Source organism: Balaenoptera ricei, chromosome 5 (assembly GCF_028023285.1).
Source record: "Balaenoptera ricei isolate mBalRic1 chromosome 5, mBalRic1.hap2, whole genome shotgun sequence".
NCBI classification, from domain to species: Eukaryota; Metazoa; Chordata; class Mammalia; order Artiodactyla; family Balaenopteridae; genus Balaenoptera; species Balaenoptera ricei.
Window position 1 is genome coordinate 141,082,682 of NC_082643.1, and position 26,350 is coordinate 141,109,031.

Below are 26,350 nucleotides of genomic sequence, written 5' to 3' on the forward strand. Positions count from 1 at the left end.
CAGCCTCGCTCTGGGTGTTGGTCTGTGGTCCCAGAGCCGGGCTTTTACCTCCACGGGACTCACTTCAGGCTCCATGATGTAGACACAAGAAAGACATTTTCAAAGTTTACACTTAAAAGCTACCATTCTCTAAACAGGCTGAAAATAAAGCAGGAACCAAGATGCCAAGTTTCCTTAAAACAATTCCGTTTAAGTGACGAGAAACATCTGGAGTAGCTTACCTGCTGACTGTTTAAAACGTGAGTCTCCTTTGGCAACCCTTTTTCCAAATTCATCTTAAGACAGGAGAACTTCCGACCCGCACCAGGCACGCAGCTCTAAAACACACCATGCAGCCCCGCCACACGCCTGTGCACGTCAGAAAGTTTAAAGACATTTCAGATGAAGTTCCATCCCGCTCCCTCCGTAACCCATGGCAACAGGGCACTGCAGGAAGCTGTGGTTTGCCAGGGATTCAGACTCTATCTCAATTGTCTCGTACAAAGAAAAAAAAAAAATCCGTTTACATAAATCACGCTGTGAGATCATTTTAAAAGTATTTCCTCTACCAAATCAGAAGAATAAACCTTCAGCTGATAGGGGTAATTGCTCAGCCAGTACAGCAGCTGCAGAGAATTTGTTTTTTAGCAGTGTGGTGCAGTGCACCGCCTAATTACAGAGGCTGACGAGTCTATTATGAGCTCCACGTGCACGCGTGCGCGGGGCCAGCCCTGGGAACCTGCCGTGTTTCTGAGACCTGTCTCGGAGCCTCAGCCCCTGCTCCACAATCTGCTGTCTGCCTCCCAACACCTGACACAACCTGAACGCGAGGGGGCCATGGCAGGTCCTGGTTTTAAAAGGGAAGAAGGAAAGAAAAAGAAAACTGTTTCCAGAACCTAGGCAACACTGCAGAGCTACCTGCTAGCTTTCTGAACATTCGGGATAAACTGCTCTCCCCAAGGGGCTTCCCTGTCAAAACCTCTCCGCAGCAGGTGCCCTGGGTCTCATCTGAGGGGCTCCAGGAATGGCCCTCGCTCCTGGCGTGTTAGACCGGGAGGACCTCGGCATGCATCCTGTCCAGGGCTGCGGGCGCAGTGGTGACAATGGGCCAGCGGGCGGGGATGATGGCCTGGGGCTGGGGGTCAGGCGGCCAGCCGGAACACGCCGAGCCCACCTTACTCTGCTTTCCGTGTGAGAGACGCGCACACGGCCAGCCTGAGTGTCCTGTGCACGGGCAGAACTCTCAGAGATAACGAGCGGGCACTGGCTCGAGCTTCCTCAGACAGGCTTTCTCACACAATAAATGTACGGAAGCAGGAGAGGGGAACGAGCAGAGGCTGCCACGGTCACCCTCTCCGCCACCACGGAGCACAGGAACAGGCCGATGGGGGATGCTGGGGGCTGTGATGAGCCAGCGAGGGGGGTGGGGGGAGGGGAGAGGGAGCAGGAGGAGACCTCGGCCGGCTGGGGGGCAGGGAGGGAGGGCTGTGTGGAGGGGCAGGGAGGGGACCCGCAGCCCCGCCTCGCCCTCTGTGCAGCTGCCCCCGCCCTGACCCGCCCCGGAAGGGGGGCTCCAGGACACAAGAAGCCACTCCTTCCAGCTCCCGGGGTCCCCGGGTGCCCGCCTGGCCTGGAGGGGCTTCGAACCCTTTCCTTGGCAGGGCCTCATCTTTAAGGAAAGGGGGGTGCCCTTACAAACGAGGCCCTCTGGGCACGCAGACGTCACGGCGGGAGGAGCTGTGAGGTACGCGCTGCAGGCCTGCAGGGCTGAGACAGGGGGCTAGACACAGCGACATCCTTTCCACCGCACAGCCTCCCCTTCCAGCATGCACACCCGCACACACCCGCACACACGCACCCATCCACGTGCACACGTGCACATGTCCAGACAAAACCTGCTGGAGGGTTCTGGAAAGACAACCGTGGGGTTTTCACAGTGATCAGTTGAGCCCGTGACTCTGTGGCCTGATCATCCTCCTCGCTGGTTTCCGAGGGCCGGTACTAATCACAGGGTTTTGGAGGAGGTGCTGGCCTCCTAGCCAGAGCGGGGACAGCAGCATCCTAGCCCCAAAGGCCCACCAGGCAGACCCCGGAGAGGACCACCAGGGACCAAGAAGGGAAACAGACTGCAGCACAGGCCACGCCCACAGGGCAAGCAAAGAACCTCCTAGGACCTTGGGAAAACCCAGCACCCAGGTGCTGAGCCGCCCAGGTTACCACTTCGGTGTCAAACTTGTCTTTATTTCAATCATTTCAGACAGAAATGTATGTGTCCCTGCAGAAGCAGAACAATTTCACTTTGCGTGTTTTATCACATTCAGCCCAAAAAGCAGCCCAGGACCATCAGGGTCCACGTGCAGCTGTCCCCTCTGGGTTCTTCTGTCCCTTCAGGCTTTCTCTGTCTCCTCCTTTGCTGTCCGTAAGGCAAGGAGAGGAAGGGGTGGGGCGAGAATCTGGCCACAGACTCCCCGGTACTAGATGGTGTCCTGGGCAGCCCAGAGCCCGGCTCACTTCCTGGGGAAAGAGAGGTTCCCGGAGCTCCTGGAACAAGTGACCAGGACGTTCTGAGCACCAGCCACACCCACCATTGCATCCTCCTTACTCTGGTGGGAGTGTTGACCCGGGGCCAGGGGGCGGCGGCCTCAGACCCGGGGCCACAAAGCCCAGCACAGCCCCTGACAAACCCAGCAAGTGCTGGTTCGGGCAGGAGAAGAAAAGGCTGGTGGCAGCGGACAGCGTGGAGCTGCCCAGCTCGGCCTTGACAGGACGGCCCCCTCTGTGAGCTGAGGCCAGCCACGCTGTTGGCACCTCCACAAGAGAGCAAACGGCCGGAAAGCAGGGGGGTGTTGGGGGCACCCCGGCCCGGAAGCCCGACGACAGCACCCGTGGGAGAGTCCCACAGCTGGAGGAACCCAGAGGCCTCTATTCCCTGGGGCCGCGCCTGCCCGGGGGTCCGTCCTGAGCTAACATGGCACGAGAGTGCCTGTGGGGTGCACGGAGCGGGGTCAGGGCAGCTCGGGGAGTATGCTGGGGAGGGCTCCGGCCAGAACGGGCAGATGAGAGGGAGGGAGGGCGTCCAGTGGGAACTGGGGAACCAGGCAGAGTGGGGACCCTGGCGAGCTGCATCCCAGGGCTGGGGGCCGCAGGTGGGGTCTCAGGGCCGAAGAGCTCCTTCTTCGTTCTGGGTTCCTTGCAGAGTCACCTGTCTCCCCAGGAGCCTCTCACCAGTCACCATCCCCCGCCCCACGCCAGTCCTGGGAGGGGGGGCACATTCTCTTTAATACCCTGGACCCACCAGGGCTTCCCGAGGCTTCCGCCCAGCCCTGGGCACAGTCGGGCCTGGAGTGGACAGACACACGCTTTACTCAAGGGTCAAAGTAACCAAGGGACATGAGCGCAGACAAGCTCAGAGACAGGCTTGCGTCAGCCTGCCCGGCCCCTCGCCCCTTCACGAGGGCGAGGAGGCCGGCGAGGGCCAGAGCACCCCCGCTCAGGGATGCCCAGACTTCCCGAGGCTAAGTGGGTAAAAGGCACAACCAGAGGAGGGTCCACAGTGACCATGGTGACCGCCGTGGGGAGATGCTCAGGAAACGCGGCCTCACCTGCCCTCCCAGCTCCTCACCCCAGGCCTCCCACGGCCGCCTCAGGACCTCGGCTATGACCCCTGTGGGCGGGGGCCCTCGAGTCTCCCCACAGCGCTGCCCTCCATCCCTGATCCGAGGTGAGAAGTCTGACCGTTCGTCATCTACCTGGCCCAAGCCCCCCACTCCCCAACCCCTCCCCTCACCTGGACCACCACGTGGCCCAAAGGGTAATCCTAACTGTCCCCCTTCCCGCCCCAACACCCCTACTGTTCACTCTTGGCTTAGCAGCCAGAGGGACCCTTTCTAAACCCTGAAGCTGCCCTGCCCATCCGCAGCACCTGTGCCCCACCTCCTGCCCCTGACGTCCATCCATCCCTGCTGGGAGGCCAGCTCCTCCGGGGCAGGGGTTGGTGTCAGTTTTGTCCAGTGCTGTCCACAGAGCCAGAATTACGTCGGCACACAGTAGGCGTTCAAAAAACAGTCACTGAACGAGGAGACACTCAAGGTACTGAGAAAACCTAGTATATGCTCCTGAGTTAATAGGATCTTAAAGAGAATTAAGATAATTTCCTATGTAAATAGTTTAAAGAGTAGACTAGCATATGACAAACCAAAATAAGCAAAAACCGGGACTTCACTGGCGGCCCAGTGGTTAAGACTCCACGCTTCCAATGCAGGGGGTGCAGGTTCAATCCCTGGTTGGGGAACTAAGATCCCACACGCTGCACAGTGCAGCCAAAAAAAAAAAACTAAATAAAATTTTTTTTAAAAAAATAAGCAAAAACTTCAAAGTTAAATTCCCCTAGAAATAGCAAAACAGCAAAAGAAAGAAATGGGTAAAAAGAGCTTGTTTTGAAATGTCTGAGTAGATTTCACCCTGGATAATGGGACTTCTGTAAATCGCCCAGAGTGTCCCAGAGGTGAGCCAGAGGTGGGAAGGAGTGAACCAAATCAGACAAGTGGCCACAGCCGGCAACTGGGCTCTCAGTCTGAGGTCTGAGGCCCAGCTTGGGGTCCTGCTGCCTTTGCTGTAGGGGGTCAGTCTCAGGGGCCAGCCCAGCATAGCTCAGGGAGCTGGTGTAAAGCAGCTCACTCGCCCTCAGCCTCGGCATCAGAGGGACCAGGCGAAGCCCCCACCCCCCAAAGCCCCCCTCCCTCCAGAGCAGAGAAGTCTGGACAAGTGGCCAGGGAGGGAACCGCATGGCCTCAGCGCCCCCTGCTGTCCAGGCCAGGCACTGCCAGTCCTGCCAACAACCCCTGGGCCCGCTCCGGTGAGAGCAGCCAGCACAGGCTGACGGAGGGAGCAGGCGCGGACAAACCCCTGCCGACGGTCAGCAGTGGCTCAGCCAGCTCCACGCACAACACGGGTCAACGGCCTCCAGTGGGTGACGGGGAGGGACAGCTCCCGGAAACTGGGCTGGGGCACTGTTCCCTTTTAGGCCTGCACTGCTCAGCTTGGGACCCCTGCACCCGGGCCCCCCTTCGAGGCCCTGGGCGCCTTGAAGATGTCCCACAAACGCAAGGCCCTCTTTCTGAGACTGGCTCTACACGCGGCAGGCAGAGGCAGGCCTGAAGTGCAGACTGCACTCTTCCTGCCCCGCCTCTCGGGTCCCGCCCTCCTTGGTGACCATCCGCGTGATCACGACCAAAACTCACAGAAACCCACCCGACGCTCCCACACCTCCCGTCTCGAGAGCCCTCCAGGGAGGACGCCCCCCACGCACCCCGCCTCCCCCCACCTGTCACCAGCTCCCCTCCCCTCCCTCCCCCTTCGCCCCCCGCGACGCAGCCCCACCAAGTCACAGGGAAAGCGTAGCCATGTCCCCGCTTCTCTCCACGGTTCTGCACTGGACATGCCACCACGAGCCACAGCCACACAGATGGAACTGTGCAGACGCGTTCTCTGGTGTCCAACTGCTCCCGTGACACCTGCACACCACGAGGCAGCCGCGGGGCATTCCAGCACGAGCCAATCACACTGTGGTAGGAGAGGTGGCCTCGTTTGGGAGCCTCACGACACGCTGCCTTGAATTGCTGCCTGTCTCCTGGTCCACACGACGCCGTCTCAGACACGAGGGATGCTGAGTCTCGGGACACCTGTGTCTTCAGTGTCCCTAGTAACGGCGAACACTCCCCCGTGCTTGGCAAGAGTCCGGCTGCTTCACGTCTGCACCAACATTCACGCCGTCCGCCGGTCTTTTCCACCAGACCTCCTGGGATGTGGACCTCACTGGCTGCAATTTGCCCCCCTGGTAACTAATGTGGTTGGAAGCCTCTCCAGGGCTGCATTTGCCACTGTGGATCATCTCTCATCAGAGGCCTGTTTGAATCTCTTGCCCGCTTTCCTTTGGTAGGTGTTGTAAGGAGCCTCCGTGGGTCGCCGCACTCGTGTCCCCCCCCCCCCGTCCTTGCCCTCGAGGGAAGGTGCACTCGTGTGAACGTAGATTCCAAGCATTCGCTGAGTCAGAGTCAGCCTTGGTCTTTATGGTTTGTGCTTTTTGTGTTCAGCTTAAAAAGTCTTTCCCTCCCCACCACCACGGACATGTGCGTCTACTTTATCCCCTACTAACTCGCGTTTTGCCCTTCCCAGGGAGATCTGCGACACAGCTGGATTAACTGTGCTTGCACAGCGTAAGGGAGAATCAGGTTCTCTTTCACTCTTTTTTTCCATGTAGACCCCTACTTAGCCCAGCACCACTGAAAAGACCACACTCACCCCTGCTCTGCACACACAGCCCGACGTCCACAGGTGCTGGGTCTGCTTCTTGCTCTCTCTCCTACTCCACTGTCTATCTGTCTATCCATCTATCTGTGTGCCGCCACTTCCACAGTTTCACATTTCTCTAACTTTATAATAAGTTTCGGCAGCTCATAGAGGAAGTCTTCCTACCTTATTCTTCTTCAAGAATATCTTGGCTACACTTGGCCCTTTGCATTTCCACAAAATTTTTAGAATCATCTTAAGTTCCACAAAACAGCAGTTGGGATTTTGGTTAAAATTACATTGAATCTACATGTCATTTTCAAACTGTGTCCACAACTGATTTTTGTATAGTGACCATATATCCAGCAACCTTGCTAAACTTACTCATTAATCTTAAGAATCCATAGATTCTTTTGGATTTTTCCATGTTACGATCACATCATGGGAGAATAATCACACTGTCATTTTCCTTTGCAAGTTTTTTAACTTCCATTGTTCTACTTTCTTAGTACACTGGCTAGGACTTGCAGTAAACATTTAAATGGAAATGGTAACAGCAGACATCTTTCCTCGCTCGATCTCAAAGGGAAAGCTTAAGTCTGACACACGCTATAGGCTTTTTTATATCCTTATCAGGTTAAGGACGTTCCCCTTAATCCCTATTTTGTTAAGGTTTTTTTTTAACCATGAACAGATATTGAATTTTACCAAATGTCTTTCCTGCTTCTGTTAAGATGATATATGATTTTTCTACTTTGTTAATGTGGTGAATTACACTGACTGATTTTCAAATGTTAAAAAAACGCTGTCTTTAGAACAAACATGAACAGCTGGATCCAGAAGACATGATGTAGTTTACGACCTTCTACCTCTCTCACCAGTGAGCTGCCCCATAACCCTCCTTTCCTCTAAGGTGTCTCTCAGGTTTTGGTGCCAAGGTTTTGGAGGTCTCATAAAATGAGTTAGGAAGTAACGCCGCTTTACTGATTGTTTTGATAGTTTTCTGTTTCATTAATTTCTGCTTTGACCTTCATCATTGTCCAGCTTCTACTTCCTTTGTGTCTGTTTTACAGCTCTTTTTCCAACCTCTTGTGGTGACTTCCTACTTTCCTTCATGTCTAACATCCGCTCGTAAAGCTACAAATATTCCTCTAAGCTCAGTTTTAGCTACATCCCACAGGCTTAGATGTATTTTCTTTATCATCTAAAATATATTCTAATTTCCACAGTGATTCTTCTTTGAACTCTAGATCACTCAGCCTCTCACTCTGGACCTGAGCGCGGTGTCTTCTCTTTGCCACTGGTTTCTGCTACACCTGCCTGCGGCCAAGGACAGACTCTGGGTGAAGAGACATCCATATCTGTTGAGACTTGCTTTACGGCCCAGGACATGGTCAGCTTTCCTGCATGTTCCACGGGGAGGGAAGGATGAATTTACTGGGTGCTGCACACGTGAGTTCAGCAGGTCAGGCTGGTCAGATCCTTTACCTCTTACTGAACTTTTCCTGCTCAATCTGCCAGTTACTGAGCAAGGAGCTAAAAAATCTCCTACTGTGAGTACAGATTAGTCCTATTCTGCTCCTACTTCTGTCAGTTTTTGCTGTAGACATGTTGAGACTGTGTAACTGAATGCAAACAAAATTTAGAACTGCAGCTCCCTGCTGCCTCACCATGACGAAGGCTCCCTGTCTATCTGTGGGGCGCTCTGCCTGGGAGACCGCTTTGAGATCAGTGCGGCCCCGCTACCAGCCTTCTGATTAGTACTGCACACAGTGTCTCCTCCTCCATTCTTCCATTCATTCCATTTGACGTGTCCCTAGCAAACAGCATAACCAGACTTTTAATGCTGCCTGAGTCTCTCCTTTCTAACTGGGATATTTGACCCCTTTACCGTTGATGTAACTACCAGCACAGTTGGACTGAACCCCCTCACGGAGCCTGCCGACTCGTCCTTCCTGCTCTTCGCCCTTTGTCTCTCCTTTCCTCCTGTCTCACCTTCTTTCAAATTCAATATTTTTTATTATTCCATTTTTTTCCTTCTATTAATTTAAAATGTACTTATTATTTTATTGTCTTGGGCTACCCTGGAGATTACGACATGCATCCTTACCTTATAAAACTCAAATTTTAATCACACCTTTATCCTCTTCCTAGTGGAGATAAGCGCCCAGAAACACCTGACCTCCACTCCCCTCTGCCGGTGCGCATCCTGCTGGGCTGTAATTTCATTTCATGTACTTTCAAACCAAACAAAACACAATTCTTCTTGTTTTACACAGTCACCACTCATTTGGATTGACTGATACATTCACCATTTTATCGCCCCGTTCTGTGTGGTCCTTCCTGGGTCCTCCTCCTCGCCCAGCATTTAGAGGGCCCTCCGTCTGAGTCTGCTCCAGGAGGCCCAACCTAAGACACGGTGTCCCGAGGGCCCAGGAAGTGGACTCGGAGCTGGCCTCGTGCAGAGGAGTCGGGCTGGTGGCAGCCGCATGCAGAGGCCCCGGCAGGGACAATTAAAGGCAAGATGTGAAAGCTGGTGTCTCTGAGGAGGAGGCCAAACAAGGGTGTGAGGCCCAGGAACAGGGATGGCCCAGAGGCCGCCTAGCCGAAGAGTGTGGGACACAGGGAAGAACAGACAGACAGGGCGTTCAACAGGCTTCCCAAAGGCAAGTGTTAAAGTTATCTGTGCTTCTACATCTTGAAATCTTCAGGCAAAAAGGTAGCAAAGATTGAATCTCATGTCTCTAACGTACTATTTTGACAAAAGAGGTTCACAGGTGATAGAAAGATCGCATGCTCTGCAGTCCGTGGTCTAAAGAACACTGTGCCTGCACGCGGCTTCTCATCTATGGAATGGGGACACTCAGAGGGAAAGGGCAGGGGAGGTCCGGCCTGCCCTCAATCAGCCACGCAGATAACAGCAGACCCCTGGTGTCTGTCATGACGAGACGTAAATGGTGACTGCAGGGCCTGGAGCGCTTGTCCGGAAGCAGACCTCGAGCCACCACCAAGCCACACGCGCTGGCTCCTGGTCCCCCGGGGCTCAGGCCCCTGCAGAGACCCTTCTCCCAGGACGATGCAGAGACAACACCTGGCCAAACTCCCAAAGGGAGAATGCAGGCTTGGCGGGGACCCCCCTTCTCGGAACCCCGGAGCCCTGAGGCCCTGCGCAGGGGCCTGTTCCAGCCTCAGGGCCCCCCAGGGCTGCCCCACGGCTGCTCCCGCTCCCACCTCCCAGTACCATGTGCCCCGCTGCCCCAAAACCCACCCAGGACTCTCTGAAAACCCTCTGGAATCCGTTCCCCTTCTCATCTGGATAATGAGGTGATTTCGAGGCCCTTTCTAGCTCTTAACAGCCAAAGATTCCAGCTTAGCATCAGAACACAATTAACTCACTGTTTTAAGCAAAAAAAAATCCCAAAGTCAATTTATTCCAGATAATTGTTATTGAGTTTGTAAGAAATTATGGTTAATTTTTAAAACATTAGTGAACTCAAACAGATATTTGCATACTCGTACTCACAGCAGCATTAGCCACATTAGCCAAAAGGTGGGAGCTACCCAAGTGTCCATCGTCAGACAGATGGATAAACACAATGTGGTCCATCCATACAGTGGAATATTATTCAGCCTTAAAAAGGAAAAAAATTCTGACACCTGCTACAACATGGGTGAACCGCAAAGATACTCTACTAAGTGAAAAAAGCCAGACACGAAAGTCAAATTCCTGAAGGCAGAAAGTAGGACAGTGGGTGCCAGGGGCTGGGGGAGGGGAGGGGGAGTGAGTGAGTGAGTGACGGGCACCGAGATTCAGCTGTAGGAGGTAGGAGCCTTCCGGAGTTGACGGGTGATGGTTGCAAAATGATGTGAATGTACTTATTGCCCCGAACTGGACACTTAAAAATGGTAAATTCTATGTTCTAATTTACTACAATTAAAATATGTATCTATTGACACCCTAGACAAAGGCAGAAAAAAGCCACAAAGAACATATTTTCGAAACCTTTATCTGACAAAGTATTTGTATCCGCAAAATGTAAAGAACTACTACAAAATCTATTTTAAAAATAATAAAATAAAATAAAAATTTTAAAACTACAAGAAGGACATGAATAGGCTACTAATTCAAAAAAGAGAAAACCTGAACAGCCAAAGAGCCCGTGATGGAATGCTCAGCCTCACTCACAATCAGTGAAATGCAAATTAAAATGAGTTGGCATTTTATTGAAACAGGGAAAATTTCAGTTTGACAGTACCAAGTGTCGGTGAGCAGGGTAGCAAGGCCCCTGGTCCTGCTGGCGACCAGAGCCTGGGTGAGGCTCGGCAGAGACTGTCACAGCGACTGACTCCCCAGAACACGCTCTCACAGCCCTGGCTGTGCACGTGGGCACCTGCATGACACTGTCCGCTGCCGCTCCGCTCAGGGAGGTCTGTTCCCAACCTTCTATCACGTGGCCGGCAATAGCAGAATGGATAAAAATTTGTGACATATTCATAATGGAATGCTACATAACAAGTAAAATAAACTAAAACTACAAGGTAAAGCTTGAAAGCATAATACAATATTATAAAAGTGGCAGAATAAGACATGCAGTACGATTACATCTGTGTAAAGTTTTAAAACACACAAAATGAACCAGTGAAAGGACCCCGGCTGCCAAGGTCCAGGGTGAGCAGGGAGGGATGACCAGGCGGGGCACCTAGGATTTTAGGGCAGTGAGACTGCTCTGTGTGACACTATGATGGTGGCTGCGTGACCTCAATCCATCTGTCCAAACCTTTAGAATGTACAGCACAAGGAGTGGCCTCCATGCACGTTATGCAACCTAAACTAATAATCATGTATCCAGCATAGCGACACATGGGAACTCTCTGTACTTCCTGCTTAACTTTTCTGTAAACCCCAAACTGCTCTGAGAGTAAAGTCTATTAATTTTTTAAGGATTACAGATCAAAGAAGAGGACCACACAAGAGGATACTCTCGATACATGTGGATCAATATCATACATTTAAAGGGGGTATGGGGCTTCCCTGGTGGCGCAGTGGTTAAGAATCCGCCTGCCAGTGCAGGGGACACAGGTTTGAGCCCTGGTCTGGGAAGATCCCACATGCTATGGACCAACTAAGCCCGTGTGCCACAACTACTGAACCTGCACTCTAGAACCCGCAAGCCAGAGCTACTGAGCCCACGTGCCACAACTACTGAAGCCCACGCACCTAGAGCCCGTGCTCCGCAACAAGAGAAGCCACCGCTATGAGAAGGCCACGCACCACAACGAAGAGTAGCTCCCGCTCACCGCAACTAAAGAAAGCCCATGTGCAGCAATGAAGACCTAATGCAGCCAAAAATAAATTAATTAATTAATTTTTTTTAATAATAAAAAAAAATAAAGTGGGTATGAAATGGAGCAGGACCCTGGGGGGCCTCCTGGGGACGCATCCCCCAGTGCCTCCCCCCACCTCTTGTTTGTAGAAAAGCTTTAGCCTCCTAGGCCCTCCCCAAATTCCAAACAGCAAATTTAACCAGAGAAGTGAGAAAATGCAGAATCAAAAGAAAACAGTCAAGCAAGACAAAACCATAATAGTTCTGAACAGTGTCAAGGACCTCCAGTTCCTCCTCAAGGGCTCCAGATAACATCCTGAGCCGTGTCCTTAAGCTGTTTTGCAGATACTAAAACCCCCACCAGGTGGAAGAAGTAATGCAGGCTGCCCAACAACACGTAGACCCCCCAACCAGCTGGAAGGTTGATGGTTGAGATTCCTGAAACACCACCCAGTTACCTCACCACCAACCAACCAGAGAATTGTGCACAAGCTGATCACATACCCCTTGACCCCCTACCTCACACTGTCTTTAAAAGCCCTTCCCTGAAATCCATTGGGGAGTTTGGGTCTTTTGAGCATGAGCTACCCGTTCTCCTTGTCTGGTGCCTGTACTTTCCTTCCCCACAACCCAGTGTCAATAGATTAGCTTTTCTGTGTGTTGCGCAAACGGACCCAAGTTTGGTTTGGTAACAGGCAATGACAGGCCCCCAGAGGGTTCTCGTGTCTATTACGGCATCTGGCATGTAAGAGAGGACGGGACACACCGTGATGCTTTGTAGACCAAGGAGCAGGGGAAGAGGGTCCGGACGGGGCAGGAGCAGGTGGGGCAGGGGAGGGGCCGGGTGTGCACAGAAGCCCCACTTGAAGATTGAGTTTACAGGAGAGGGAGGGGCGGTAGAAAATGGGTGGGGTTCAAAGGAGATGCACTTGTATCATCTTTCAAAACCTGGAGAATGAAAGAAGAAACCCTGAAATGAAGTTACCTCAAGATCATCGAGGGAGCGGGTGAGACTCAGCCTCCTGGACCTCCCGAAAGATCTCCGGGCGGAGGTACGCTGAGCCGGTGGCAGGAGTCCAATGCCCCGCCCAAACTTTGAGCCCTAAAACGAGAAAAAGACGTCGTTACCTTCTTGCGAGGAGACACTAGTTCTGCCTGACACACCGCCTGGAGAGACCAGAGGAGAGGAGGCCTCAAGGTCGTCCAGGTCAACCTCACATTACGAACGAGTCACCACAACCAAAAACGCAAAGTTGAAAAAAGAGTCATCCCAGGGCCCCCAAGCGTTTGCTGTGCCACTTCCAACTGTGTGTCCAGAGGACAATCCCAGCCTCAAACTCCTCATCCAAGGGCAACGGAAAAACATGTGCGCATGTATAGGAAAGCACAAGTGGGCGGAGGAAATCATTAGTAATATAAAGGCTGGTTTTCAGCAAGCTCGTGCTTTCACATAATTTTAGAAGCATTTTAGGAAATTAAAGAATCTCTAGACATTCAGCTGGTGTCTGAAGACCAAACCAACCCAAGTGCATGAAATAACCAGCCATTAAAACATCTTATTCTTTCTCTGGGAAATGACCAGAATTAATTCACTGTCATTATGCCAGACATCTCCCCAAATGTGGTTCCAGCAAATGTCATCACATTTTAAAAATAAAAAGCATCACAGCTGAAAATCTCTGACTTCCTGGGTACTCAAAATCCTAAGTGACCGGCTTCAGGCATAAGGGAAGCTACGAGTTTCTAAAGACTGCGAGGCCTCAGGCTCTCTCTGCTCCCCACCTGCGCCGGGACCCGGGCATCTTGCAGAAAGACAAAACCTTGCAGCACTCCCTTATAAAGCTCTCTGGGCTAAGTTTCTGCACGGCCAACCTCGCAGACACCACCCCCCTCAGAGCAAGCTGGAGGGAGAGAAAGATCCAGAACGAACTAACAGGGAAAGAGAGGGAGGGAGGAAGACACAGAGAGCGGCGGAGACAGAGGGAGAAAGGAGCTGACTCAGGGAGAGAAGACGCAGAGAACAGCCAAGGCTCCATCTCAGATGCGTCGTCACCACCAGCAAAAGGCTCCCGGGGCGTAGTACCGCGTCACCACGTGTGCTCATCAAACCCTAGCATCCCAGCGGGAGCCCAAGAGGGAAGCCGTGTGCACACTGTCCCAGCAAGCGCATCCTCCGTCTCCGCGTGTCCACACCAGGCGGTGCTGTGCCGCCGGCCTGCCCACCCGCAGTCCCCAGGCCGGTGGGGGAAAACAAGGGTGACACAGAGGGTGCTGGGAGCACAGAGGTCAACACAGACGACCCACGGGGCTGCCGTGGAGCTGGGGCTAAGGGCAGGCGGGGGACACTGGAGGGAAGAAGGCAGTGAGGGTGCCCGGCCGCAGCCAGACCCTCACGGGCTCGAGAGCATCACTCTGAAAGGGACAATGGCCACGGAGCCGTGCAGAGGTGAAGCTGCGTCCGGGCTGGGGCTCGGCCGGGATGCCTCTGAGAAATCAAGTTGCACAGAAGACCTGCCTGTCCCCAAATGGGCCCGGGGGACCCGTCACGCTGCCTCTCGAAAGCTGAGGAAAAGCCTGTTTCCAGCGCGAGTGTGGCTCGGAGCCTGGCCTCCGAGAGGCCCACCCCGGCCCTGAGCTGGGGGAGCCTGTGGCTCCAGCTGTGCTTCCGCTCCTGCGGACAGGTGCCCAGGCCCTGCCCCACAGGGCTGCTCTGTGACCAGCGATAAACCCACTCAGGCCTTGTCAAGACCCACACCCTTCCCCGCCTCTGTGTCCAAGTCCCTCCTTCTCCGCCCCCCACCCCACCCCCGGGAGCAGCACCCTCTGCTCACTGCGGGGCCTTTTCGGCAAGTTACTAAATTTGACATATTCTCGAGAAAGATTTGTCTAAGAAATGTCTTTTTCAAAAAATATGCCCAAAGCTGAGTCTATGTGTAAAATGTACCTGGAACCCAGCGATCTCTCTACAGACCCTCACCCCCGCCCCAGGCCCCCTCCTCGCCGCACGGGGCGTCCCTTCAAGAGCGAGCCCCCTTCAGCCCCTTGCTGGGGGGCGGGGGTCCCGAGGCTTCCACTCTCAGCAGGAACTGGAACCACAGGTCCCCAGCACCCTCCCCCCCCACCCCCCGCACCATCTCCCCAGCTGCCTGGAAGCCGCGGGAGCAGCAGGGGCCTCTGCTCTGCGTGTGCTCCCTCCTGGGACCACCTGCCTGGCCGGGTGGCATTTGCTCAGAGAACGCACAAGAGCAAAATTGCGTGGGGACCTGGGTGCCCAGTAACAGGGAGCCCGTCACTGGGGACAGGGGGGTCCACGCGGCCGGAAGGAAAGCAGCCGTCTGCACGTGGCCGCGCACGGGCGCGTTGCGGGACTGGGACTTCAGAGAAGGAATAACGCCTACAGAGGTGTGAATCGACCCCGTGGTGACACTTCACCAACAGGGAGAAGCTTCAGCTCTTACCCGGCTGCTCCTCAGCGAGAGTCCCTGCCCCCCACCCTGGTGTATGAAGACGGCTGTACATCAATAAACTGCTGGAAAATCCCCGCTGATCTGGCGCCCCCTGCTGGCACTACATCACTCACTCTCCCCAGACAGAGCTAAACAGTAGCGATTAGGCAAAAATGGCTACAAATCCGCTTTCTTCAAAGTCAACTCCACTTCTTAAATCGCAAACAACTCATCTCAACTGCTTGCGAAGGGGAGGGCTGAGGGCTGCCCCAGCTCCGCCTCTCTGCCCGCAAGCGCCCCGTACGAGGGCCAGCAGCCGGCATGGACCTCAGCGTGAGCCCTTCGCGCTCCTGAACCCTGCTCTGGACGGTCAACTCAGAACAGGAGGGCGGAGGGCCCCTGAGGGAAGCCTTCGAGAGGAGAAACAGCCAGCAGATGGAGTGCGGGCAGAACCGGGCCGCTGCCACCTGCCCGCCTGCCCACCGCCCAGGGAGAGGTCTCATTTTAGCACAAGCAGTGACCTGGACCAGCCAGTCCAGCCTCCTCAACCTACAGATGAGAACCCGGCAGCCAGTGAAGGGTCTGCTCGGGCCCACACGGCCAGCAGGGCCCAGACCCAGATCTCATTGCACCACAGTCAGAACCAGAAACTCCTAACTTAAGGGTGTAAACACTAGACCAGAAGCCCCAGTGGGGCAAGGGCTGTGTCCCCCCTCAACAGTGCCTGGCACACAGCAGGTGCTCAGTAAGCACTTACTGAACAAATTAACCAAGGATGCTGTTTAGCTTAAAACAGAGACCAGATCATCTGAAGACCTGCCCAAGAGAAGCCGAGTAGGATTTCCAGCTGACATACTTACTTCTCCCACCATATCAGTCACAAAGAAAAACCATACCAACTGCTCAACAGAGAATTTCCCACAAAGAACTGCTAAGCAGGAATCAGAGAACTGAAAGGGCAGAAAGAGACTCCAAGATGCCAGGACGGGAAGCGGCTGCACCCCCAGGGCTGGGACAGTATGGGAAGAGGAGGACTTATTTAAACTCTGCAGCCAGATGAGGGGCAGGTGGGACCCGGAACTCGGACCTCAGAGGGGGACACAGGCAACGGCTGCTGTCTGGGGGGTGACAAGGCCCCGGGGCAAGGCGGGGAAACCGCAAACTGGACTCAGCAGCAGCGGCAGGAGAAACTGCAGGACCCTCCTCCTCTCGCCTGGCCGCTGGGAGCAGAGCCAGGTGGTGACCCAGCTGGCAAGGGTAAGAGGGCACAGACCCCCGTCCCAGAGCCCATCACAGAAGGCGGGCTTGGGGCTGAGGGACAACAGCTAAGTAACGAGCACAACTTGTGAGATCTGGTTCCTACAAAACTCTCCATATCAGGAAGAATTCTAAGCCCAAAATCAAATCAATTTTAAAATCAACAAAATTCTATTTCCAACAAGACACTGGACAAACACAGAGTGGTGACTCTGGAATAACATGTGGGAGCTGAAGAAGGGCTCCTGGTCACAGTGAATCACCTTCTCGAGAAAGAAGCCAAGACTGGGTGTCCTGCTCAAGGAAGAAAAGGGTGACTATGTAGGAAAGGACATCCAACTCGAGACAGAAAATTAAGGAATATGTTTGTTTATTCAATAAATAAAGAGCCAGGCAGTCATCAAGAGTGAAAACCTTAAAAAGACAGAAACAAGGTGTGTGGCATAACTTCCAAGCCAATAAAGGAGGTGATGAAGAAAGCAAGAAAACCAACAACAGCCTTGAAAACAAAACACACAAACAAAGGCAGGAAAGGAGGAGAGAGCCTAGGAAAAAACAGACTTACGGAAAGTACACAGTAACATCATGGAACCAATACTACAATGCCAGTAATCCCAATAAATATAAATGGACTAAATTTGCCAATTTATTACGGTCTTACTCTTGAATCTCAGAATGTCAATACGGTCTTACTCTTGAATCTCAGAATGTCAAATTGGATCAGGAAAAACATCCAACTACCTGCCACTCATAGTAACAATCCTAGAACATGGAGAAATGGAAAAGTTTAAATAAAAGGACAGAAAATGTTGACTTGAAGAAAGCTTGTGTAGCTATGTTAATAACAGACTAAACAGATTTCATCTCTAATAGAGTTTTTAAATAAGAGATTCAATACACCAAAAAGAAGAAAGGGAGGAAGAAGAGGAGGAAAAGGGGGAGAAAAATGCCACCATTGATTTTATAACTTTATGAGGTTAGAATAAACTTGATACCAAAACCAGACAAAAACAATGAGAGAAGGGAACACTATAAGACAGTCTTACTCATAAACACAGATTCAAAAATTCTACAAAAATACTAGCAAACCAAACCCATTAGCATATAAAAAGATAAGCACAAGTTAGGCTTATCTCAGGAATGCAAGCATGGTTCAATATTCAAAACTCTATCAGTGTAATATACCACGTTAGCATTTTAAAGGAGGAAGCCCATTTGACTGTCTCAATGAACACAAAAAGAACCAAAAAAGAAAGGCTAAAATTCAACATCCATTCATGATGACAAGTATTAACGAATACAAACAGAAGTAATCCTGGCAAGGCAGCTGCACAAAGAAAGCAGTGAATCAATTGTACTTTTATATATCACAAAAGTTAACATTTACAATTTTTAAGTAGGTACCCATTTACAATAGTAATAAAACGTATAAGGTACCTAGGTATAAATCTGGCCAAATAATCTAAGAAAAAATCTAATTAACAACATTTATGAAGGTAGCTATAAAATTTTACTGAAAGAAAAGAAAGAAAACCTAAATAAATGAAGAGAGGTACCATTTTCATGGATAGGAAGACTCAATATCCTACATATGTCAGTTGTCCCAATAAAAAAGTCTATAACATTTTTTTTTTTTTGGAGAATTTATTAGCTGATTGTAAAATCTATATGAAAGAGCAAGGCTCAAAAAAGACAAGGCTCAAGCAAAGCCAAGATCAGATAAGGTGATTCGGCCTATCAGATACGAAGACTTACTACCAAAGGTACAATTTTGGAGGTAAAGTGCAGTTAGGGTATTGACAGTGGAGGACAGAGAACTGACACCCACATATGTGAACACACAGCACACAGCAGAGGGCACCACTGGGCCTCGTGAGAGCCTGAATTTAGTGCTCCAACAACTGGTCGTCCACATAGAGGAAAAAATTAACTTGCCACCCACCTTATTCCATTCACAAAAATCAACTCCAAAAAATTTTAGGGGAAAAAAAGGAGAAAATCTTTCTGTCCTCAGGGTAGTAGTGAATGTGTTATGTCAAAAGTGCAAGATAAAGGCTGACAAGCTGGACGACATCAAAGTCAAGAACTTCTGTTCATCAAAATGCCACAGCACATGGAACATGGAGAGGGCATTCGTGGAACGCTTGTAATAGGCAAAGGTTAAGAGCCAAAATCTGTAACTCCTACCAATTAGAGAGAAAGACAACCAACAGAAAAATGGGCAAAGATTTCAGTAGGTCCCTCAACAAAGAGGAAATCAAAACTTTGTGCTCGAGGGAATGCAAACTAAAGCCGCAACAAGATACCATTTTACAACTAATAGATTGGCAAAAACTGGAGGAGTCTGACGAAGGCAAGCTTCAGCAAGGATGTGGAGCGATCTGAGTTCTTACAGTAGCTGGTACGGGACTGCCAGGAAAACAGCATGTTTCTGCACGGTTACAGCATTCTGAGCAAAGTTTACTGAGACTTGGGACCTGTACTAAAAGTTTCCATGTCCTGGGACTCAGCGGTTAAATTATGACCAAACAGATGGTGAAAACTCCAGGTGAGACTGACATTTCAAAGGAATGAGGCCTGGAACACCTCCCAGAGAGGCTGATCTTATGTCCCTCCTGGAGACACCCACCTGCCCTGCAAAGGGTGAGAGGAGAGACCCAGGATTTTTCCCCTGTCTAGAAAGAGGATTTGCTTAGAGTAACGGTTTCTCTCCCCCTTAAGGAGGGGAAGGGGGCAGCACGTGTATAATCTCCTGGATCCCTGTTTTGGGAGTTGAGGGGTGATACCCGTTGCGGTTCTCACTGCTCCAGTCCAGGGCAAGGACTGGGCACGGGGGAACCACTGTCGTATTGTACATCAGTAATTAAAGCTGTGTCTGCTCCAGAGACCTGTCTACTGTCAATATGAACGGATACAGAGACCAAAAGCTTAACACACGGCCCTGATACAAACCAGCCATTCCATTCTTTGGATAGACCCTGAGAAATGCCTTCATATACACGCCTGGCGGAACGATACGGCAGCGCCGCGGGAGCCTCGGTTGGCCTCGGATAGCCGGTCCCCCGCCGTCCCCGCCGGCGGGCCGCCGCCCGCGTCCCCCGGGGCGCGGCGCGGCGCGCCCCGCCGCGCGTCGGGACCGGGGTCCGGTGCGGAGAGCCCTTCGTCCTGGGACACGGGGTGCGGCCGGAAAGGCGGCCGCCCCCTCGCCCGTCACGCACCGCACGTTCGTGGGGAACCTGGTGCTAAACCATTCGTAGACGACCTGCTTCTGGGTCGGGGTTTCGTACGTAGCAGAGCAGCTCCCTCGCTGCGATCTATTGAAAGTCAGCCCTCGACACAAGGGTTTGAAATAAGAAGACAAAAATATTTTTTTTTTTTTAAAAAAAGAAAACAAAAAAATAAAAATAAAACATATACACGCCTGGAGACGTGTGCGAGAATGTTCACCAAAGCATCATCAGTCATTTTGTTAATGGCTCTGTGTGTGTGTGCGCGCGCACACGCGTGTGTGTGTGGTGGTGGTACACTCACACGATGGAATGTTACATAGTTAGAATGATGAACTGCAGCTGCAGATGGTATCATGGATAAATCTTGAAATGATATTCAGTGATTTCAAAACAGGTTGCAGAAGACTGTGTTATAAAACCATTTTTATAAAGCTGAAGAAACAGCAAAACTAATCAATAAGGGATTCAAGCACTTCATACACTTCTGATTCTGGCAGTGGCCACTTAGCTCTGAATATTCTCACTTTTCCTGGCAACTATACAAAACCAAAGAACAGTAAGGGGTGGCATTGCTTTGTGTCTCTGCTCCTTTGCTCCCGTTTCCTTCACCTCAGTGTCCCCCCACCTCCGTCCTACAGACTGCGTCCAGCTCTGGGAAGCCCTGCCCTGCCTATTCCAGGAGCGCCCAAGCGCTTCTCCCCCGCTCCCCCTAGCACCTCCACCGGCCTGGGTCTCCAGGTCCGCACGCAGCACGGAGCCCCCCAGAGAGCGCTCAGTGCACGTGGTCAGAAGGAAGGCCTTGCGCAGAGTGAGTCGGTAGGGAGCTAAGGAGCCCAGTGCCCTTCCCAGCCCGCCCCCAGCCCCTCTGCCTGTGAGTGGTGTCATCTCCCCAGACCAGCTGACTCTATCTCCATTGTTTGCTTCCTTTCCTCTTGCTTCGGCAGAGAGAGATGCAATGTTGCCCAAGGGCATTGTTTACAAGGGATGAAGATCAAAGCTGCTGTTTTTAGAGGGAATTATATCATGGGGCCCTAACCTGGCCTTTTTAGTATTCTCCAGAATTTTTTAGAATCTATTTTAAAACTTCCTCTCATTGTACTAGAAAAACTGCACAAGATCTGTCTGTGGAATCCAATACTCTCCTGGCTGGATAGCTGATGAACTGTCATTAGCAATGCCACAGAAATACCACTACAGCTTCCAGTACCAATCCTCACTTTGTTCTCATTAAAAGAATTAAGAAAGTAATTTTCATTTTTCCTCCAAAGGCATTATTTTAAATAAGTAAAATATGTTCAGATTCCCATAACAAAAAAATCAAAACACCACAAAATAAAATTATAGTGTCCTGGACCCTTCCCAGTATTCACTTACTAACTTGAGGTAACTACTACTTTCTGTTTGGAGTGTTTCCTTTTAATTTTTTCTATATACTTACATACAAACATACGTATGCTTTAAAATGTCATAGGTTTATTTGGGGGGGTATTGAAATACGTTACACAAAAGCGGGATCATATTAAATACGCACATGTGACCTGCTTTTTCGCTTCGTGAGTCTTGGGCGGCTTTCCACGTGGGTAACACCCCGCCCCATCCCCCATGGCAGAGCCCAGAGCCACAGTCCCCTCTGAGCAGCGATGGACATCTGGGCTGCACACCTGCCTGTGCAGCCGCACTTCCCAGCCCCGCCTGCAGCAGCGTGCAGTCACGTGACGAGGCCTGTACACTGAGGAGCAGCAAAAGAGTTCCTGCAGCTTCTGCGGGGACTGCGCCGCTCCCTCTCCCCTCCTCCGGCAGGCTCCCCCTCCTCCTCCGGCAGGCTCCCCACCTCCTCCTGCAGGCTCCCCACCTCCTCCTGCAGGCTCCCCCCTCCTCCTCCTGCAGGCTCTCCCTCCTCCTGCAGGCTCCCCACCTCCTCCTGCAGGCTCCCCCTCCTCCTCCGGCAGGCTCCCCCTCCTCCTCCGGCAGGCTCCCCCTCCTCCTCCTGCAGGCTCCCCCCTCCTCCTCCTGCAGGCTCCCCCCTCCTCCTCCTGCAGGCTCCCCCCCTCCTCCTCCTGCAGGCTCCCCCCTCCTCCTCCTGCAGGCTCCCCCCCTCCTCCTCCTGCAGGCTCCCCCCTCCTCCTCCTGCAGGCTCCCCCCCTCCTCCTCCTGCAGGCTCCCCCCTCCTCCTCCTGCAGGCTCCCCCCCTCCTCCTCCTGCAGGCTCCCCCCTCCTCCTCCTGCAGGCTCCCCCCTCCTCCTCCTGCAGGCTCCCCCCTCCTCCTCCTGCAGGCTCCCCACCTCCTCCTCCTGCAGGCTCCCCCCCTCCTCCTCCTGCAGGCTCCCACCTCCTCCTCCTGCAGGCTCCCCACCTCCTCCTCCTGCAGGCTCCCCTCCTCCTCCTGCAGGCTCCCCCCTCCTCCTCCGGCAGGCTCCCCCCTCCTCCTCCTGCAGGCTCCCCCCTCCTCCTCCTGCAGGCTCCCCCCCTCCTCCTCCTGCAGGCTCCCCCCTCCTCCTCCTGCAGGCTCCCCCCTCCTCCTCCTGCAGGCTCCCCCCCTCCTCCTCCTGCAGGCTCCCCCCTCCTCCTCCTGCAGGCTCCCCCCCTCCTCCTCCTGCAGGCTCCCCCCTCCTCCTCCTGCAGGCTCCCCCCTCCTCCTCCTGCAGGCTCCCCCCTCCTCCTCCTGCAGGCTCCCCCCTCCTCCTCCTGCAGGCTCCCCACCTCCTCCTCCTGCAGGCTCCCCCCCTCCTCCTCCTGCAGGCTCCCCCCTCCTCCTCCTGCAGGCTCCCCACCTCCTCCTCCTGCAGGCTCCCCTCCTCCTCCTGCAGGCTCCCCCCTCCTCCTCCGGCAGGCTCCCCCCCTCCTCCTCCTGCAGGCTCCCCCCTCCTCCTCCTGCAGGCTCCCCCCCTCCTCCTCCTGCAGGCTCCCCCCCTCCTCCTCCTGCAGGCTCCCCCCTCCTCCTCCTGCAGGCTCCCCCCTCCTCCTCCGGCAGGCTCCCCCCCTCCTCCTCCTGCAGGCTCCCCCCTCCTCCTCCTGCAGGCTCCCCACCTCCTCCTCCTGCAGGCTCCCCCCCTCCTCCTCCTGCAGGCTCCCCCCTCCTCCTCCTGCAGGCTCCCCCCCTCCTCCTCCTGCAGGCTCCCCCCTCCTCCTCCTGCAGGCTCCCCCCTCCTCCTCCTGCAGGCTCCCCCCCTCCTCCTCCTGCAGGCTCCCCCCTCCTCCTCCTGCAGGCTCCCCCCTCCTCCTCCTGCAGGCTCCTCCCTCCTCCTCCTGCAGGCTCCCCACCTCCTCCTCCTGCAGGCTCCCCACCTCCTCCTCCTGCAGGCTCCCCACCTCCTCCTCCTGCAGGCTCCCCCCTCCTCCTCCTGCAGGCTCCCCACCTCCTCCTCCTGCAGGCTCCCCCCTCCTCCTCCTGCAGGCTCCCCACCTCCTCCTGCAGGCTCCCCACCTCCTGCAGCCTCCCCACCTCCTCCTCCTGCAGGCTCCCCACCTCCTGCAGCCTCCCCACCTCCTCCTCCTGCAGGCTCCTCACCTCCTCCTCCTGCAGGCTCCCCACCTCCTCCTCCTGCAGGCTCCCCACCTCCTCCTCCTGCAGGCTCCTCACCTCCTCCTCCTGCAGGCTCCCCACCTCCTCCTCCTGCAGGCTCCCCACCTCCTCCTCCTGCAGGCTCCCCCCTCCTCCTCCTGCAGGCTCCCCCCCTCCTCCTCCTGCAGGCTCCCCACCTCCTCCTGCAGGCTCCCCCCCTCCTCCTCCTGCAGGCTCCCCCCTTCCTCCTCCTGCAGGCTCCCCCCTCCTCCTCCTGCAGGCTCCTCCCCCCTCCTCCTGCAGGCTCCCCACCTCCTCCTCCTGCAGGCTCCCCTTCCTCCAGCAGGTTCCCCCCCTCCTGCAGTTTGGAGTGTAGACGAAAGCTGTCTCCATCTGCACCTGCAGAGCGGCTATCTTCAAGTTCATGTGGAGGCACAGACAGGCGGAAGATGGCAACAGACCACAGAAGGAACCTGGCTCCTGATGAACGGGGAGCCTCCACACCAGCCCTGGGCAGCCCACCCAAACTCTTAACAAACTCTTAATAAAATGGAAAGGCATCCATTTATAAACATTATTTAACTCTCGTCAACAATGTCATACACTCGGTTAAGTCTATGAGTGATGGGCTCCCAGCCCCCAGCCCAGTATCCCACAGCTCCCCAACGAGGAAACAGTTCAGGAGCATTGCCCAGGTCAGTGCACTAGGAGTCAGAGCATTGGATGTTACTGGGAGGGGGTCAAAGTGCCGAGCATTCCCTCTGCAAACCTCCCACTTGACCAGCATAATAAAAGAGCCTGAGAGGCAGAGAGGTGTCCACCTGAACGAGCAAGCGTAGAAAAGTGGGCCTTCTCTTTGGCCAGTTTCCCTCCAGGCGTCCACAGGAGTAAGGGGTCCCAGAAAGCCAAGGGGTCCCAGAAAGCCGAGATCTGGACTGAGCTAGGGTATAAAGGACCAAGAAGACAGTGACGAAGCCCTGGTAAAGGAGCATCCTGAAAAGATGACTGTCTGGACGGAGAACTGATAGGACTTAGAGACCAGCTGGTGACTGAACGCAGTGGTATAGCCCCTCTAAGAGTTGGCTTCCTTTGTGCATACAGAATAGAAGGGCTGCGTGCCAGAGTTTCAAAGGGAACATTTAATACAAAGGGCTGTCGAGTATAACATGGAAGCAATCATAAACACAGAGACCACTAAAGACCACCCTAGGGCTGCGAGAGAGAGAGAGAGAGACAGACAGAAGGACAGACAGAGAGACAGACAGAGAGAGAGAGAGAGAGAGAGAGAGGGCGCTATGGGGAGGGCGTCCTGGCAGTGGCCGCTCCGCAGGCCTGGGATCAGGGGCACAGGCAGCCAAGGCCGGCTTAAAAGGAGAAGCCGGGGGGTGAGAAGTCCACTAGGGGTGTGAAAAGCTCCAAGGTTTCCGCAGAATCCACAAGGCCATGGAGGGCTGTGCCCACGCACAGGGCTACGGCTGCACCGGCAGGAGTGGAGGCCCAAGCAGGGCCATCAGCTGCCTGGCTGAGCGCTGAAGGCTCCACACACACAGGCCCCTCGGCAAAGGCCGAGACTGACCGGCTCCAGGCATCGAAGGAAATCTCTGCCCAGTCACTAGCTGACCTCTAAGCGAACCAAGCCGAGACCTCGCGGCCACACACAACAAAGAATGCGCCGGACAGAATTTGCTCAGAAAAGCCCCTAAACAAACAACAACAAACAGCAAGGAGGGGAGAGCGCATCTCCGCTCCTAGGACAGCTGCGCGCCGTGCGGGGCGCCCTGCTGAGGTTCTCGGTTGCACGAAGATCAGATGGAGTGTGCAGAGGGCGCCAGATGCTGGGCTGAGCCAGGCGTCCGAGAGTCTCTCGCCTCTTAGCGCCAAGCCCACACCTCTCTGCCAGCGTCGGACACCGGAGCTGGGCCTTGCAGACGGTGCTCCGCCGGCAGGGGCTGCGCTGGCTCCCGTCGGGCTGCTTCCCACGCGGCGGGGGCTGGCTGCGCCCGCATCCTCCTCGGGGCCGTCGTTCCCGGCAGCCCGTTCCCGGGCAGCCCTGGCTGCAGCCCCACGGCCGCCTCCTCTCGGTTCTAAGTCTCCGCCTGGCTGCTGGCCCCGCCCCCTCCGCTGCTCCCTCCTTGGGGTTCCGTTAGTGGTCTCATGCCAGCGGGCCACCTCTGGTCTGGCTACCGATCCTTCACTCTAACGTCTCCCCGTTCAACTCGCGGGTGTGTTTTCTGTCTCCTGGCCAGATCCTGACGGACACAGCCTGATTTTGCACAGAGTAAGACATTGAAGCCACTGTCACCACAGAGAGGAATTTACAGTAACTCCGGACACCGACTACTCGACCTTCCACGACCTCTGGCATCTCCCCCTCCTGCTCCTAACGCCTCTTCCTCTTCGCATTTCCAGCACTTCCTTCCTCCATCCCTTCCTGACCTGTCCTCTGCTCATCCTGACAAGCCACCAGCCAGCTCAAGTCAGGCCAGGAGGGACACCAGAAGACCCACCTTAGGACCCTGGAAGCTTCGGCCGCTCCAGCAGGGGCTGTGGGATTAGACTGCGCTAATAATGCGGGGGAACCCAGTTAGCAAAGAGCCACGGATACACTTCCAGAGATCAGAGCTGGAAGGCAATACAATACAATTTATTACTACTTATTTTTAGATAAATCGTATGTCCCATCACATCAGGAAAGGAACGCCACCTGACTGTGGGCAAGTCGCTCAATGTGTGTAAACCCTACTCTCCTTGTCAGTAAGATAATGAGCTCATAGATCAAATAAGGAAATAAAGCACACTGCAAACAGTGAACACTACACTGCTATCTTCCAGCACTGGAAACATCAATCCCATGTCAAGTACTTCATTCTTTTGTTACGGTATAAGCAATAACAGCCAATACCTTCGTTTCCACAACATTTTTGTTGAAGGTTAAAGAACATTAAAAAGGAGCCCAAGACCCTCCTAAGTATAGTCCACTGGTCTCTGACAAAGGGGCACAGACAATACAAGGGAGCAATGACTGTCTTTTCCACAAATGGTGCTGCAACAAGAGATATCCGCCTGCAAAAAAAAAGGGAATCTAGATACAGACCGTACACCCTTCAGAAATGAACTCAAAACGGATCATAGACCTGGATGTAAAATAAAAAACCATAAAACTCCTAGAAGATAGCACAGGAGGAAACCCAGATGACCGTGGGTTTAGTGATGACTTTTTGGTACAACACCAAAGGCACGATCCACCAAAGAAAGAACTGATAAGCTGGACTTCATTAAAATTTAAAACTTCTATTCTGTGAAAAACAATATCAAGAGAATGAA

General features: G+C 53.7%; 1 protein-coding gene across 6 annotated transcripts in view; it reads right to left on the bottom strand.

The window, feature by feature from the left end:
• Positions 1-26,350, bottom strand: part of RGS12 (regulator of G protein signaling 12) — a 124,226-nt gene that overhangs the window by 62,079 nt on the left and 35,797 nt on the right. For 4 of the 6 annotated variants that reach the window (XM_059923686.1, XM_059923685.1, XM_059923687.1 and 1 more), the window contains exon 3: positions 12,577-12,693. In XM_059923686.1, the coding sequence (XP_059779669.1) occupies positions 12,577-12,693 (117 nt within the window). Of the gene's footprint in view, positions 1-221; positions 293-12,576; positions 12,694-26,350 lie in introns of those variants that run through there. The other 2 variants (XM_059923689.1, XM_059923690.1) reach the window with 2 other exon arrangements.